The sequence below is a fragment of the Crinia signifera genome, chromosome 6 (assembly GCF_055691185.1).
Source record: "Crinia signifera chromosome 6, ASM5569118v1, whole genome shotgun sequence".
NCBI lineage: Eukaryota > Metazoa > Chordata > Amphibia > Anura > Myobatrachidae > Crinia > Crinia signifera.
The window spans coordinates 110,506,404-110,523,429 of NC_139222.1; the positions used below are offsets into that span (position 1 = coordinate 110,506,404).

Sequence of the window (17,026 nt, forward strand, 5' to 3'; positions counted from 1 at the left end):
AAAGGGAAGTGCGCAGTGCTAGTGCCATACTAGTATACTGTACATGAAAGCAAAGGCGTAACTACCATAGGTGCAAGGGGTGCAGCTGCTATGGGCCCCAGAGCTGAAGGGGGCCCATCTCTACTGTCTAAGTAATATGTTTTACATACATATATCACCATCAGTTGCTAAACAGGGGGCCCTTACAAACTTTTGCTATGGGGCCTACAAATATCTAGTTACGCCCCTGCATGAAAGTATTACTTCTAGACAAACACTTGACTTCTGATACAGTGATTTCTTCTCTCCTGAGCTGTCACCATCCATACTGTAAACAGTTATGGCGGTAGCCAGTATGGTAGAGTCAAATAACAGTGGGGGTTATTCTGTTCCAAACCCAATGCTGCAAATTCCGCAGCATTGCGTGTGGACTAAATGCCGCTCGCAGGTCGGGTGGCTGCCCACCCAACACACCCGCATCAGTGGGTGATTTGCATGTAAACGCCCATTGTTTTCATGGTAACGCCCATCAAATGCTGTGCGTTCACATGGGTGAATCCCCCGGCCCGCCACTCCATGCCCCCCCCTGCCTACAGTCCTGGCTGCGTGCTCCCGGTAAACACTCTGTTTGCCGTGGCCGTGTGCACATGTGTACAAGCACAATACACAAACATCGGGAGGACCGAATCACACAGAATAACCCCCAGTACAGTATGTGCCTAGACTCGGAAGATGACATATTTGACTTCATAGCTTGCTATGTTGCTGGCTCTCCGCAGTGCTAACCACGCCACAGGGGAAAACTATTTATTTTATAAATGTACAAAAAAAAAAATGACGCAATAAATTATTTCCCCCAGAAGAATGGGTATACAGAGGAACAGTGTTTTTTTTTACAATAATATAATACATAATGCAAAAGACTTTGGGAGAAAAGAACAAAATGTGCTGACAGCATCTGTTTAATGTGGTAATTATTATGTCAATGAAGCAGAATTAGTTCTTTGGTCAGCTTTGGATATGTTTCCCTACTGTACAAAGCTTAAACGCTCTACAGTATACCATTTAGGTGTTAGCTATAAACAATAGCTAATATTATTAGATGTCGTTTCTTTCTCTTGAGCTGTTAGTGTATAAATAATTTGACTAGAGGCCTTAAATTTGACATGTGATAAGTACAAAATATTCAACGACCTTGTTACTTTTAATGTTAACCTTGGAGAACACGAAATGGCCGTCTGCTAGGTGTATTGAGTGGCAGGTGAAACGTGAACAAAGAGAGGTGCTTTTCTGATTAATACCACAGATACATACTGTACCTTGCAAAGCAGAGCGTTGGTTATCAGCTGGGGGTACAGAAAATAATAGACATTCTATCTCACACGCACCACGTTCCCAGCTGACTGAGCAGCGCTCTTTGTTCAAAGTGACAGTTTGCAATCCTCTCTGCTCTAACAGGCCCTTTTCTTCGCAGTCTCCTGTGCATGATGTAATTTGGTGATTGGGACGTGCGAACCAGCATCCCATTGGTCTTTCCTCCAGCTGTCATCCTGCTAAAGTCCTTGACAAGTGCACTCTTCTCATTCTCCTGACAGCACTAGATACAGTGATCTGATCAGAGAGACATCCGGGGAGAAACCAGAAATGTTTTCCAAAGCTCTGCATATAGGAGCAGGTTACTGTATAAAGCAGAGCGGCATAGAGAGTAGATTCCCTATAGCCCATCGCTAATAAACACAAATCGATAACCAATTGTTAAACAATTAGCTAGTATGGATAGATTACAGTTTATCAGAACAAAATTCCAAAGTCACAGAGAAACATATTCCATAGTATATCAGAATTAATTTGTCCTGCCAGAAAATGTTATCAAAAGCACAGAAAAGGTTATCAACCAAAATCTAGACTCGGTACTTGTTTCCTAGCACGGCGCCCGTCGGGTTGATCGCATGCCTTAAGTTTAAGGTACTTAAGGCATGCGATCAACCCGATGGACCCGATTTTATGTCAATCACCAGTGTATTTGCCGGTGAAAGACAAAATCGCGTTGATCGGGTCCATCGCGGGCCATTATAATGGGCCGCGACGCGACCGATGCGATCAACGCGATTTTCCCATAGAGAATAATGTTAAATTCGAAAATCGCGTTGATTGGGTCCATCGAGGCCTATTATAATGGGCCGCAATGCGACCAACGCGATCAACCCGATTTTGCCATAGAGAATAATGTTAAATTACTTTTTAAAGTTAAAATCGGGTTGATCAACCCGATTTTACATAGGGAACAATGGGAAATGGGCCAATATGGCCAATTTCGCATTGTATAGGGTTAGAAAGTATGGTTAATGTCCCCCCATTGTTAACGCCACCCCACTATTGACGCCAACCCGAAGTGTGGCGAGCGCAGCGAGCCCGCGAGGGGGCGGTGGTACGCGTCCTCCGACCTTTTGATACCCCCACTATCTACGTCGGCATGGAGTCGATTTTATATAGTGTGGCGAGCGCAGCGAGCCACCGAGCCCGAAGCGTGGCGAGCCCCGCGAGGGGACGCGTATACATGTGAAGTTATGAGCGTGCGCTCGCCACGCTTCGGGCTCGGTGGCTTGCTGCGCTCGCCACACTATATAACATCAACTCCACGCCGACGTGGATAGTGGGGGGTATGAAAAGGTTGGAGGACGCGTACCGCCGCCCCTCGCGGGCTCGCGGCGCTCGCCACACTTCGGGTTCGCGTCAATAGTGGGGTGACGTTAACAATGGGGGGCCATTTCAACCATCAGGGGGGTTGCTATTAAAATGGGGGGTTTTGGGGCTTTTTACATTGAAATCAATGTAAAATCGGGTCTCAGGGACCATTTTACATTGATTCCAATGTAAAAATCGGGTCGATTGCGTCGGTCGCATCGCATGCGATTTGGTTGGCATGCGATGCGATCGACGCGATTTTTCCGACCCGATCAATACAATCAAAATCGGTGGCACCGTGCTAGGAACAAGTACCCTAGACTCAAGTAAAAGGTATTTTATGACGATGTCGTCTTTTTTTAGCAAAAAACAAACAAACAAACATTGTGATGGGAGGATATGGAAGATATTGAAAGCAGCATAAAAGCTTGTGTGCCTTAATTGTACTCCAGTGGAAAAACAAGATTATACAATTTTGTTATATCATATTACTGTATTGTTTTGTTTTCAGATTCGTTTTATGTAGTAACCAATACACATCTCTAAACCATGTTTTACAAATTGCCAAGGCTTCTTGTTTAGCTACCAGTATCAGTAAAACCGGAGAGTTGCTTTTGTTTGGACAATTTTAATTGATGGGCTTGTTGACGCCAACTGTCGCGGTGGTGGCAGCGGCTGAATTTGTACTTGGCTTGGATTTATTAAACCCGGCCCACTGCACATGTTTCCTAGAGATTAGCAACGGAGGCTTTAAGCTAAGGTGCTACATTACGCATGACATTTGTAAATGATAATTATTAGTGAGAACTGGAAACAAGAAATACAAGAGAAAAACCATAACACACAAGACATTAGACATTAAGAAATAAGATCAACATAATAGGTAATGAAAGGAATACATCTCACTGTAGAGCATTATATAGATACAGTATGGTTGGCTCTGGCAGACTTGTCATCTAACCACAGAAGGCAAATCTATATAATGTAGAAGTTAGAGTTTTTGTTACCCGCAGTCAATGGGGGGTATCATGGTTGATTCACTCAGATGCGAATTCACATCCTTGCGAGTCAACCAAACCCCGCCTTGCGAATGGTGGTACTCAGGCCCATTCTGAGGGAAGTGGGTGGGCAGCTGACATCCGGTGATGTCAGCTGGCCGCCCCAGGCACCCGAGTCATCGGCTCATTAGCATGAGAAGGCCCAGCATTCTCATGGGAACACATGCTGGGCATTTCCATATGCAAACACACGCAGCCAAGACTCCATTGGGCTGCTCCCAATCTTGAAGTGGTTTTTGTACCTCAAGTAAACAACTCCAACACTGCACTAGAGCTTATATAGGGGTTCACCCCTGTGTTCTGCATGTGTGTAGATTCAGTGTTTGCTACCACATTATAATCCCCCACAAAGCTGCTGTCATCATCAAGGATAGTGTGGCAGGTGACTTAGCCCAGAGGAGATGTAAGAAGGTCTAGATCATGGGTCTTCAAACTATGGCCCTCCAGATGTTGTGAAACTACAAATCCCAGCATGCCTTGCCACAGTTTTAACACTCCCTTATAGCACAACTGTGGCAAGGCATGCTGGGATTTGTAGTTTCACAACATCTGAAGGGCCGCAGTTTGAAGACCCATGGTCTAGATGTAGGTTAAACACACAATACTAAAATACAAATAGGATAAGCCTGAGGAAGACAACATCAATAAACGGCTAAGTAATCTACAATAGCTGCCAACTTAAAGTTAGCTTTGAGCTATATGAATTTAGCCATGGTAATGAAGTGTACTGTCCGCAAGCCAGAAGAAGCCAGAAGAACACAGGACAATGATGGTGGCAGGGCATATTTATACATGTTTCATCCTCTGGGGACCTTTTGAAAACAAGTATTTTATTTCCCAAAATACTGTACATGGCTAATCTAATCTAATTTGTACAATCTTTTAAATTGCTCATTTATCTGCTCACCTCTCGGTCCAGACCCGCAGCCACCGTATTAATGGCTCCTGTCTCGCTGTGAATCACAAACATGGTCTGGGATGGGCTCTGAGGACGCTGCTCCATAATCCGGTACATAATGATTCCATTTGATGTGTTTATATCATCTGCGTCATGTGCTGTTACTGTCATTACATACGTGCCTGGAGGGATGGAGAGATTATTTTATCAACCAGAACTGAAGAGCATTATACACAAAAACATGTCAAAGCGCTCTGTATTTTATAATTGCTCGTACTGTATTGGGGTCAGAATTGATATATTTCTTACAAACCTAGGGCCGGTGTCACTCTTTAGCTGGGGTGATATTTCACGTCTTGGGAAATGTAAACCAATGTAAACCCATGGGTGATCTACTTCTGGTCTGTTTTGATAATATATTGCATAGGAGTGGTTATTACAAAAGAATGACTGTCACCCCAAAATATTTGATTTGTTCCTAAAAAAAGTGAAGTTGGCAGTTATGCTAGAATACTCCCCCATCCTGCAAAGCATGCTGGAATGTGTAGTTCAACAGCAGTTAGAGGGGCACTTATTGCCCACCCCTGAGTTACCGCTTTGATATTCTTATTATGTGAATAAATATATTATTATAATATTCATTTTATTTTTTATCAGTTACAAAATCGGTTTGAAAAGTCAGTTAATTTTACATAGGTGCCAGTCATCATAATATTAATACTACTTTTGTTTGTTTGCAGTAACAGAAGGTTTGTCAGTTGCAACAAGGGTGTGTAATTGGGTTTACAAGAGATGTGGGAAAAATGTGTGTTGATGTTGGGCTGAAAGAGGCCTAATCAGGATATCTGTGCTCCTGAACATCGGCAGTTTGTGACTCTGCCTTGTCATTTGCCGGACTTATGGACTAATTCATGTTTGCATGCAATGGCAGCTTATCACGCAATGGAACGATTATTGGTAAACTGCGCATGTGCTGCGATCACAAAGTGCATGTGAGAGGGCACTGCTGCGGTCCTGCTCGCACTGAGAACTGTGCCGCAGAATGACATGAAGTGGCCATTAGGAGATGTTAAGAGGGCTTTCAGGGAAGTGTGTGGGAAAATGTAGGTGTGTTATGGTAATTTCTGGGGTGTGTATCTTCTAAAGACATGTATTTGCACATACGATCAAGCAGCCATAAGAAGATGCACCCCCCCCCCCCGAAAACGGCCATGAAATGTCAGCATTTTCCCAGCCACTCCCCTTAAACTCCTCTTTTACACCTCTAAATGGTCACTTCCCGTCAATTGCTTTGTGATTTACCTAATTTATCAACAGGTTTTGTTCATTTTCCTGTGTTTGGGAACAAATGCTCGATTGTCATTTGCTCTTATCCATTACCAGAATTTCATTGCAATCTGCCAAATCAGGCAGATGATCTGCCAGATAATTGTATAGTGTATTCCCAGCTTTATTAATACCAGTGCTTCCATTGTGTGATGGCTTGGTATTGGCTTCCCTCATTCCCTCACACAAAACTAATATTTTGTACCAGTCATATGCAGTCTCCCTAGCTATTGTGCCCAGTGTTGCAGCTTTTTATTTCCCTTGATCTTCAATACCACCCATCTCCTTCCCCTGTCTTCCCTCTTCCTCCCGTCTCCCTCTTTTTCTCCTACTCTTAATCCTATCTCTCCCCCATCTTCCCCTCTTCTTTCCATATATCCTTGTTCCTGTGTCCCCCTCTTCCTCCCATCTTTCTTCCCCTCTACTTCCCATCTTGCTCTCCCGCTCTTCCTCTCATCTCTGTCTTTATCCCATCTCTCTTTCCCTCTTCCTCCCATCTCTCTCTTTCAGTCATCCCCTTCCAACCTCTCTTCTCATGGATCCTTGACTCTATAGCCTCAAATATGCTATATCATAAAGTTTAATTACCATAGCATAGTCCCTCAGTGTACATTAAAGCTCCAATACCTCAATTATATAACACAGCTTACATGCCAAAATATATAAGGTAGTCTTCCCACAGGTCCTGGAGTCGTTAGCAATGGTATTGTGGAAATGTCAATCCAATACGCATGATTTGGGAAAGAGCACTGACGTGATACAGTAGTGAGAAATAAAAACTATTTGCACTGTGTCCAGGATCCTGGGAATGTATCGCAGAAAAGGGATGATTTTGGTGGTATGGCAAGCGTCTTCTGTCAGAATAATTACGTCTCCGGTGCCAGAGAGCTAATTTTTTAACTTGGAACTCTAATCTATAATATTTAGAAATGTATTGGGGAACTGTTTTTCTTGTATACTGTATCTTGGGCACAGTTACATATATAGAAACTAGCTCCTCAATGAGAATTGTAGTAAGTCATTTTCTCTGTGTGACATCTCAGGCTGGTAGAGATTGTGCCTCACACCTGCAGACTGTCCTCGCATTACACAGCCCCTGGAAGTCCAGCCCTGTAATCACAGATCAAATTTAAATCCTTCTCCCCGGGCGAGATGGTTCAACACCTCTTCATTAATTGTATTAACAGTGAAGCAGCAAATGAAGGGACTCCGGATGCCAGCACTTGATATGAGCCTGTGTGTGTTTGCTACTGTGCTCTTTAAAGGATTAATTTCACAAGCCTCAAATTACAGCTTCATTTCAAAACGAACTCAGCCCAGTAATTGGCTTTCTGTTCAAATCACCAAGGCTAAAGATTTAAATTCTTCATATGCAGATGACTTTTAAGTATCAGGCCCCATCTGTGCTGTGCGCACTGGCATTCATCTCCCAAGGGGTGAGTGAAGTGAAGCAGAAAGAGCCGGTCCTGGTATACAGGAGCGTAGGAGCGGGCTGCTATAGTCTTCCGCAGTGCCAGGAAAGCAGATACAGGCCTCTTACTAGCTACAGGTGTATTATATATCTATAGGCCTATATAGCCTTTGTGTTGTTTTTTATTATTATTATTTGTTAAAGTGTCACAATATTCAGCAGTGCCAGGCGCAAGATAAAATAAATCATAAATAAAAGGAAAATAAGATCATTATAAGGTTAATAAAGAAGGTACTTTTGTGAGCCAAAAGATACGTGTGCGCGCCCTTTTATAAATTCTATCTATGATAGACATAGTAATGATTAACATGGTAATGTCAATGAGCAGTCGTTCAGCTGCGCATTGTGCCACAACCAGATGAGGCGGAGAAATCTGAATATGTTATATGGAAAGTTTATCATTCTCCAGCTTGGGAAGTTTAAAAATGTAACACTGCCCATAAACTGGTTAAAATTTTAAATTAATTGTATTTTTTAAAATTCAAAATTGGTCTACATTGAATGTTAATGTTCTTATTTTAAAGTGTCTCACCATTGGATCTGCTAGTAGCGCTAGGGCTGTTGAGCCTGACTAGACGTTGGACCTGAAAGGGTTAATTTCTGTGTCTATCTCATATGTTTGGGCATTTATAGCAAAATTAGGTACTTGTTTAGTTTCACGGCGGCAGCATGGCCGGCCGCTACTTCCGGGGTCGGCGCTCGGAAAACTATCTAAAATAAAGTCCATGCCATGAATTGGTTCATACCCCCAATATCCACGTTGGCATGGAGTAGATATTAGATAGCGTGGCGAGCATAGCGAGCCACCGAGCCCGTAGCGTGGGCGAGCGAAGCGACCCACGCAAGGGGACGCAGACGCTGCTGCGACTGAGATGCTGCCGCCATGAAACTAAACAAGTACCCAAAATTATTTTGAGTAATATACACCTTTACCTTGTAAAAAAAGCTCAGTCATTTAACAGATATTTGCTGAGATGCGGGGTGAGGTCGCAGAACACTTTTTTGATCTCAAGAGAGTGAAATAAGAAATAGACACATCAGCAATCTGAAGTGAACATTCTGGATCAGTTCCAGAGCATATCAGGTGCAGCTGAACAATGATAATACATCGAACTATGTGTGACCTTGTTATCTACACCGTACAGAAACACATTACTTCCAACCAGACCAAATCAGGAGTATAGTGATGTAATCTTGGGTCTATAGAGGGGACTCAACTTGTTTAACGGTATCCTTGCAAGCTCTGATGCAATAATATTAACATAGAAATGACTGACGACTCGAGACGTACAGTACAATGTACTGTAGTACAAAGATAGCAGAGCATATAACCTGGGTGAAACCGACACTATTGTGTGTAAATAATGGCAGTGCAACTATTAGCTTGCTCGTTGCACTATTGAAACATTCTTCATGCTCGTAGGATAGACTCTGGGGAAAGAATCAGAGATTTGTCAGTTAGCGGGGAGGGCGGTCAGTTACCTGTTGTAGGTACGCCAGGTATTCTGCGGGCTGGATTAAATCTCATTAGTTTTAGATGACATGTGTACCCAGCCAACGCCAGATGCAATGGGGGCAGAGCGATATATTGTATGGAGCATACACACTGTACAATAAGACTGTATGCTATATCATTCCCACCCCAAATCCAAATGCATGGGATCATCAGCCACATCTTCAGATTAGGCTGCATGTACATTTGTTAACATTTGATGATTTGAAATATGTCAGTCCGATCCTCGGAAATCGTGAAATTATTCTAAAACAAATTGTCTATTGTGTACCCAGCTTAAAGCCTTTTAATAAAGATTGGCTACACAGAAGGAAGAACAGGCTCTAAGTGACTGGGCAGGTAGGGGTTTATTTATGGAGATGAGAGTTCTATTGAAGATAGCATGTGTCCATAGCACCAATCAGATTCTACTTCTTACTTATGTATCACCTTTTAGAAGACAATACATAGAATCTGATTGGGTGCACCATAACAACAGTCCATCTTCAATGGAACTCATCTTAAGTAAATCCATAAAGTCTAGTTCTATTTGTGGCTGTTAGTTGTTATTTCTTACAAGCGAGGAAATCATTAGCAGTGGCGGGCACCAAAGATCCTGCTTCAACATATGGTGGCATGCTGGGAAAAGCTGAACACATAAGTGAAACGATGGCAGCTCCAGATAATTGCTAGCTTATTGTGCCAGCTGCTGGACCACCCATCACACTGATCAAATGAGAGACCGTGGACCATTATTGTATAGTAAAACAATGTAGTCAGAATCCATTTTAACGTTAAGCCATGAGAATGCCACAAAGCCTTAAAACTTAAAATGTCTATACGTTATTGCAGTAGGTCTCTGATGGGAGTCCCAGTGAAGAGGTTTGCAGTAAAGCGATAACTATTGCTAACACTTTACTGCCCATTCTGACACTGTGATCATTTTGCAAAATGATCTGATTTCTCTGCAGTCATGCTTTCCCCATAGGAACAGAGTGTCCGGAGCCATCTGAAGTTGATATTAGCTACTGTATTTGGGTCAAGCGCCAAAATGTTAAATAATGGGGATTTTGGTCTTCATTGTTAGTTTGCCTCGAGGAGATATCTCTGGGCATTTGTTTAACTGCCCTAAAGTGTAAACCATGTGTTAACAGATGTATGTGCACGGTTTCAACTTTAATAAATTGAAAGTATATTTAATAGATTCATATTTATTCACTGAAAAGTCCTTGCAGAGAATAAAGCCATAGAATGGATTTATTAATTAATCAATTCATAAGTTCCCAAGCTGACAGTTGAGCTGTTTGCAGCCAGCTTCTCAATGAAATTCTGCATTCGTGCCTGATCTTCAGTCCTGAACTGCACCATGTGACACACAGCACTGCTGCTGATTAAGGCAGCCTGGTCAGTCAGGGGAATAGTGATATAAACTCTGAGCCGGCTCCTTAAAATCAGCAGAATTCCCAGAGAGATTGGCTTCAAAGCTCCTGAACATTATTCATTGCAGAGAGAAAAAAAACACAGACTCTTATTAAGCACTTTCAAGCAACTGTATATATTCACAGGGACAACATGCTGAATTAGAGGGCCAAATAATACCACTGAACATACTGTACTGTACATGCAGCAGCTCCAAAGGGATGCATATCCTTGTCATGTGCAAACAAATCTGGGAATTAGCATATTCCATTATGTGTTAAATTGCCAACAGGGATTGTTCAAATATACAGTAAGGCATTGCAGTTTTTGTGCTTTAAATAATATTGTCAAGTCAGGCACTTAAGAGGCTGATTATTCATTATTATTCTGTTAAGCTGGCCATACATCAGAAAGATATTGTACCCAATCATACAATCTCAATTGATTGTAAGATGGATTGTATGCAGATTGTGTGCACATCTTGTGTACACAATCATACAATCCATCATAAGATGGATTGTATGACTGATTGTATGATGGATTGTATACAGATTGTGTGCACATCTTGTGTACAAAATCATGCAGCAGATGGATTGTATGACTGATTGTATGATGGATTGTGTGTAGATTGTGTGTCCAAAAACCACCAAGGACTGCTGGGGATTTCAAGGGAAATTGTACACAATCATGAGTGCAATCGATCTTAAGATCGATCTTTCTGATGTATGGCCAGCTTTAGATATACTCCGAACACACCTTTTTTTGGAGTGTTAAAACTATCCCCTGATCTATCTGCTGCTGCCTCCCATTTTCGCTTGCAAAAGCAAACCCCATGTGTCTGCTTTTTGCCAAATATAAAAAAAGAATAACGGAATGACTGCAATAGGGCATGTAGTGGGTTAAATATCCAACGCTGTGTGAACCTTAGTGAAGCATGTGACTCGGCATCCAATAAGGATGCAGGGGATGGCAAAGTTAGCTGGGGATATTAGTTGCAGGAAGAGGAGGAAACTTCCTCTTTGTACTGGGTTTCCCACCCCCCCCTTTTTTCTTTAATGGTGGGTGGGTGCTTTATTGCGTTGGCTGTTTGGCAGGAAAGAATGGCAGGTTAATTGATTAAAGTCTTCATAAATGATGATTCGATGTATATAGTTGTTTTTCGGTGTGCTCACCTTCAGTGACTATAGGCGTTCACTGATCACCCGCTCGGGGGCAGCGACACCACCTGGACGGGTGGGCAGTCAATGTAGAAGGCTGAGCGGATACCGCTTGTTGTTAGGATAATGTTTGATTGAGTAGATCAGTTGTGGGTGGAGCTTAAATAATTAGACGTTCTTTCTTGGGCACCATTAATTAATTATAATCAAATTAATTAGTTTAAAGTGCTTTAATAATAAATATAGCTAACACTTTCTGCTAAACCTAAAGGTGCCCATACACTAGTAAGATTTATCTTCAGATCTGGCTGGTTGGAACAAAAACATGGTTATGGATGAGTGACAGTTTGTCAGTTTTCCAGCATTTCCAAGCAAATGGTCAACTGTCATGTGCTCTCATCCATAACCAGGTTTTTGTTCCAACCAGCCAGATCTGAAGATAAATCTGCGTGGGTATGGCCACCTTTAGTCTCAGAGATCACACATCAGATGCTAGGATGCTTAATGGTATTAGCCATTGTAGCATACAGGATGCAGAATGCAAAAAGTACCATGAGTCGGATCCGTAGTACTTATCTCTGGCTCTCCCTACTCATTCATCCGTGGGTGGCACATGCGCATACCTCCCAATTTTTTTAAATATTGAATCGTGACCAATGGGCATGGCTTGCTGGAAGGATATACAAATTATACATTTAATAATTTCACTAGCATATTTTATTGACAATTTAATAGGTAAGGGCCTGGAGTTGCCCTGGTGCAAGTTAATGGTGTGTATGATAAAGTACACACACTGGGACATCTTACACATATACACACCAATATAAACACACACACACACACACGCATGCACACACACACACTGTATTTTGGTGTTCTATGCAGTGCTCAAAGTGGGAATTTAGAGCAGGGGGTATGGAAATGTAAAAGAACCCGCCCCCCCCCCCCCCCCCCCCCCCCCCAAAAAAAAAGGCCTCCTAGGCAACCATCTTACTCTTAAGTGTTCTGCTTTGTGTTTGATCACCTATCTCTCTCATTTACTTACCCACCCCTGCCGCTCTTACTCCCTGCTACCATTTCAGCACCTTCTTTCCTCTCAACCTCTGCCTTCTTCCCTCCGTCATCCTCTGCATCTCTCACTGCCTGCTTCCCTCTCATCTTCTGCACCACTCACTGCCTGCTTCCCTCTCATATTCTGCACCACTCACTGCTTGCTTTTCTGCTCATCTCCTGTACCACTTCCTGTTCCCCTTTCGTCTCATTCACCACTTGCTGCCTGATTCCCTCCACCACTCACTGCCTGCTTCCCCTCTACCACTCACTGCCTGCTTTCTTCCCTTACCCCTGTACCTCTCACTAAGGGCAGGATGTACTAAGCTTGAAAAGTGATAAAATGAAGAGTGATAAACCACCAACCAATGAGCTCCTTTCTGTTATTGTTCAAACACAGCCTGTGGCATGGTAGTTAGGAGCTGATTGGCTGGTGGTTTATCACTTTCCTTTTTATCACTTTTCAAGCTTAGTACATCTGGCGCTCACTGTTTTGTCTGTAACACTAATCTCCCTTCCCCAATTCCCTCTTACACCTTTCTCGGTCACCTAGCTCCTCTCTCCAAACAGGGATACAGACATCTTAGATTAGGCCAGATAACAGATTAAACTGCCTGCAAGCCCTCACAAACTGGCAGGAAATAAAAAAAGCTAAGGTCTATTGAATTTGGCACTGTCTGTGAGCCAATCAGAAGCTACCGAGGCCAAGCTCATGAATGATTCGCATTATAGAATCAAGAAGAAAGCATCCCCCATATATTGCTATGGTGGATGCTTTTGTGGCCAAATACAGGTGATCACAGGTGGTTGCATCAGTTGCCGCAGTCCAACTAGATGCATCTAGGGGATACATAATATTGTGTACACATAAATATGGTATAGATGCCCTTGTCCATCAGAATAGATACAAGATTTTACAAGCATTTCCAAGAAGGCTTAACACCTCAGACTATTTATTTTGCCTTCTGCAATAGCCGGAATGCAGCCAGCAATAAGGGAGTCCCTGCTGTGTAATACCTGGTTTTGAAGCTTCGTCCACTGAGCCATTGAATACAAGGCTGGAGAACTCTGGTCTGTTGTCATTCATGTCGATGACGTAGATGGAGAGGTCAATGGGATTCTCAACTTTATTCCCCGTCATATCCACAGCATGAGCCCTGAGCTGAAGAGAGGGAGAAGAGTGGTCAGCAAGGTAGATACTGTAAGTGCAAAATGATGATCAGTGCTGAGTATATTACTAATCCCTTAGATCGTCATGGAGCTGTCAACCGGGATCTTATTTACACCTCCCTAATATTTGCATAGCAATTCTTTGCATTTTGTTGTCTACAATGTTGTTATTGTGACAACATGCAGCAAGTCACAGCAACAGTCCAATGAGCTGTAGTTCTGATAGAAAGTAACTATGACTTACTACGTTACATACATACAGGGTGATCACAGCCCCATTTCTAAGCGATCAGACTAGATCACTCATGAAGCACAGATTGATCAGTGTGCGATAGCGGTCCCATACCTCGCTATCGCCTGACTAGATTTATACTGCATGCAGTGTAAATCTAGTCATGGCCAGTGTTCTCTCAATTGAAAACACTGGCTGTGATAGATCGCTCAGCACACATCACTGGTGCATCGATGTGTGCTGAGCGATGTTTCCTTAACTAGATCGCTCAGCGCACTGCTCCTGTTGCCCCGTGTGTACGCGGAATTACATTTCTACAATCAGAGTGTAGACCTATCCATAAAGAAAACACAATGTAATAGGTGTGTCCACTGTCAGAGTACAGGGGTCAGCACCAAATGAGTGTGAAAGTATTTTACCTATGGTTGCTTGCATACTATACCTACAAAATATTTGTAATAAACGACACTGCTAAAAATGAAAGACATTGGAGACATTTGTAAATAGTAATTAGAATGTTTCAATTAACCTGCAGTATTCTCTGCTTAATTTGTGCCTGTGAAAAGTGGTGTATATACAGTACTGCTGCACAGCATAATCCACCACCAACAGGAAACTGCTGGGACGGAATGTTAGTGAAAAAGGAGCAATTACATAAATAAATGTCAAATACTGTATACTGTTTTCTGTACTGCTATATATGCATCTGACTGAAGGCACCAGAGCAGTTGGGGAGGCCTGAGTAGTCCCAGACCACAATAACATATATGTAGTTATTTGCTTTATTTAAAAAATAAAAAATGTAGGTTTAAAAAAATACTGTATTTATTTTTCTTTGTTAATACACTGTTAAAACATGGTGTCTATAAGTCCATCCACAGGTGGTTGACAGAAGTATTTAATTTTGATACAAATCATCTATTCATAAATTATGAAGATGGCGAGAAGCGAAAACTCTACGCGTTTCATTTGTTAGGACTTCATCAGGGGCAAGGTCAATGACTAATGAATAAAGGAGTTAATTTGTGAAATAGAATAAAGATAATAATCTATATCTTTGTTCCACCATGGACCATAAAAGCAAGAATCAATAAAATAAAGAAGTTTCCATAAAAGAAACCCCTCTATATAGTCTCAAAAACACCTTGATGGGGGGGGGGGTTATTTGCCAGGGTGGTGATATGACCTCTCTGGGATTTGGTAAGGTGCGAGATTTGCAGCTTACAGAGTCAACCAGAATGAGGGCCGAAGTGTATAATTGAACAAAACACAGAGTGGCACCTGGTTCTTACTGCACATGGGAAATGCTTGCACGGATACAGAGGGGAACCACTCGCTTTCTATGAACATTAAGGAAGCATCGTGGGAGCTGCAGAAGAAAAGTGAGTGCCAGGTACAAAAAAATATTTTATATATATATATATATATATATATATATATATATATATATATATATCTATCGGCAGTGGATGACAGACTGGTGCCTCTCTCACTATATAGAAGGTGTTTGGGAGAATATCGCTTTCTTTGTCCCTGCCGGATAACCTGATTTTTAGAAATTTTTATTCAAATTGGATGCTGCCTATTTTTCACATCCCAATAGGATCCATCGGAGATTCCCCTACTTGTTGTTTTGATAGGACACTAGTATAGGCAATTTGCGCATCCAGTGTTTGATCTTCATATTGAATTGTTACCCCTGAGGAAGTCACTTGTTGACGAAACACGTTGGGTGTTTTCTGTCTTTTGTGAAATCAAACAAGATACTTCTGTCATGAAATCGATGAACTACAAGACAAAATCTTTTATCACCACCAGCAAAAACTTGATCTGAAGCAAGCTGGATACAGTGATGTACAATATTTAATAGCAATAAAAACAATCACGTTTTAAAAATCCAATTCACTTTGCAGCGTATGAAAGTCCCATGATTCTGATTTTACACATTCATAGGTATGAACATTGTACAAAAAACCGACACGTTTCGTCATCAAGACTTCATCAGGGGTAGTACATCAATGGTATAGGAACAATGTAATATGTGGGGAACAAAAAATGTCCTCTAGAACTTCAGGTATTAGTAATGAAAATTCACTTGTGTCGAGTTTTTCTTAGTGAATTCCTCACAACAGAGCACACAGTAAGAATCAGAATGTTCCTATTTGCTTTACACAAAAAAATCAGAGCCACTCTCCAACTGCACGTGCCAAACCTACACGCTGCTTGCCTGTATATATATGCAGAATATACTGGCACTCAAACCCTCCTGGGTAGAAGTTGATCTGGTGCTTGCCTGCGAACACCTTGCAGTGTCTGGATACAGGGGGGCAGGGGGGTTTGGATATCCTGACGAAAGTTGAATAAACTGAAACGTTGATCACAGCAGTGGAGTTCTTCGTCTGTTTATTTTGATACCTTCAAGACCCGTGAGACATCCCTGCTCTCCAAAGGGCTGAGCTTCGTGCCCACTTGTGGTTTCAACAAGTTCAATTGGGCTGTTGATCACTATAAGATGGGTAGGAAACTCAGACTCAATGAGTACTTCTGCAAAAAAGATGTGGCATTGACCGAGACTGGATCGGGGTTGTTTAAGACACCAAGCACGTTCGATCCGACCTCGAGCAATGCAAGTATTAAAACATTTTTAAGGTTGGTTGACGAGGAGGTGACTGGACATACTGATAAGATTCCATTTAATAATTTATCGAGGTCAGAAAGGGAGGCTTTAAAATCTTTAAGATCTGATTACAAGGTGATAATAAGAAAAGCCGACAATATATAGATGCACTTTTTTTTTCTTTTCACTTTTTTCTTTTTTTTTTTTTTTTTTTTTTTTTTTTCTCTTCTCCTTTTTGTTTTTTCCTTATTTATGATCCTGTCAGGATCACACAGAGAGGATATAATTCTACTTAATCACTGTAATAATACTACGCTAAAGATATATATATCAGAGTTATCTCACTTATTAGTAATATACACTTGAAAGAGAAATAGAGGGGGGGGGGTTCTGGGATAGGGGTTCAAAGTGGACTTAGCTCACATGGGTGCCTCGATAGTCAATGACCTCGGCAACGATGGAATAGATAGAA

At 41.9% G+C, this 17,026-nt stretch overlaps 1 protein-coding gene across 2 annotated transcripts in view; it reads right to left on the minus strand.

The window, feature by feature from the left end:
• CDH4 (cadherin 4) overlaps window positions 1–17,026 on the minus strand; it is a 724,604-nt gene that overhangs the window by 73,617 nt on the left and 633,961 nt on the right. For both annotated transcript variants that reach the window (XM_083146826.1, XM_083146825.1), the window contains exons 6-7: window positions 13,553–13,697; window positions 4,630–4,802 (exon numbers count right to left, since the gene is read on the minus strand). In XM_083146826.1, coding sequence (XP_083002952.1) covers window positions 4,630–4,802; window positions 13,553–13,697 — 318 coding nt within the window. The remainder of the gene's footprint in view (window positions 1–4,629; window positions 4,803–13,552; window positions 13,698–17,026) is intronic.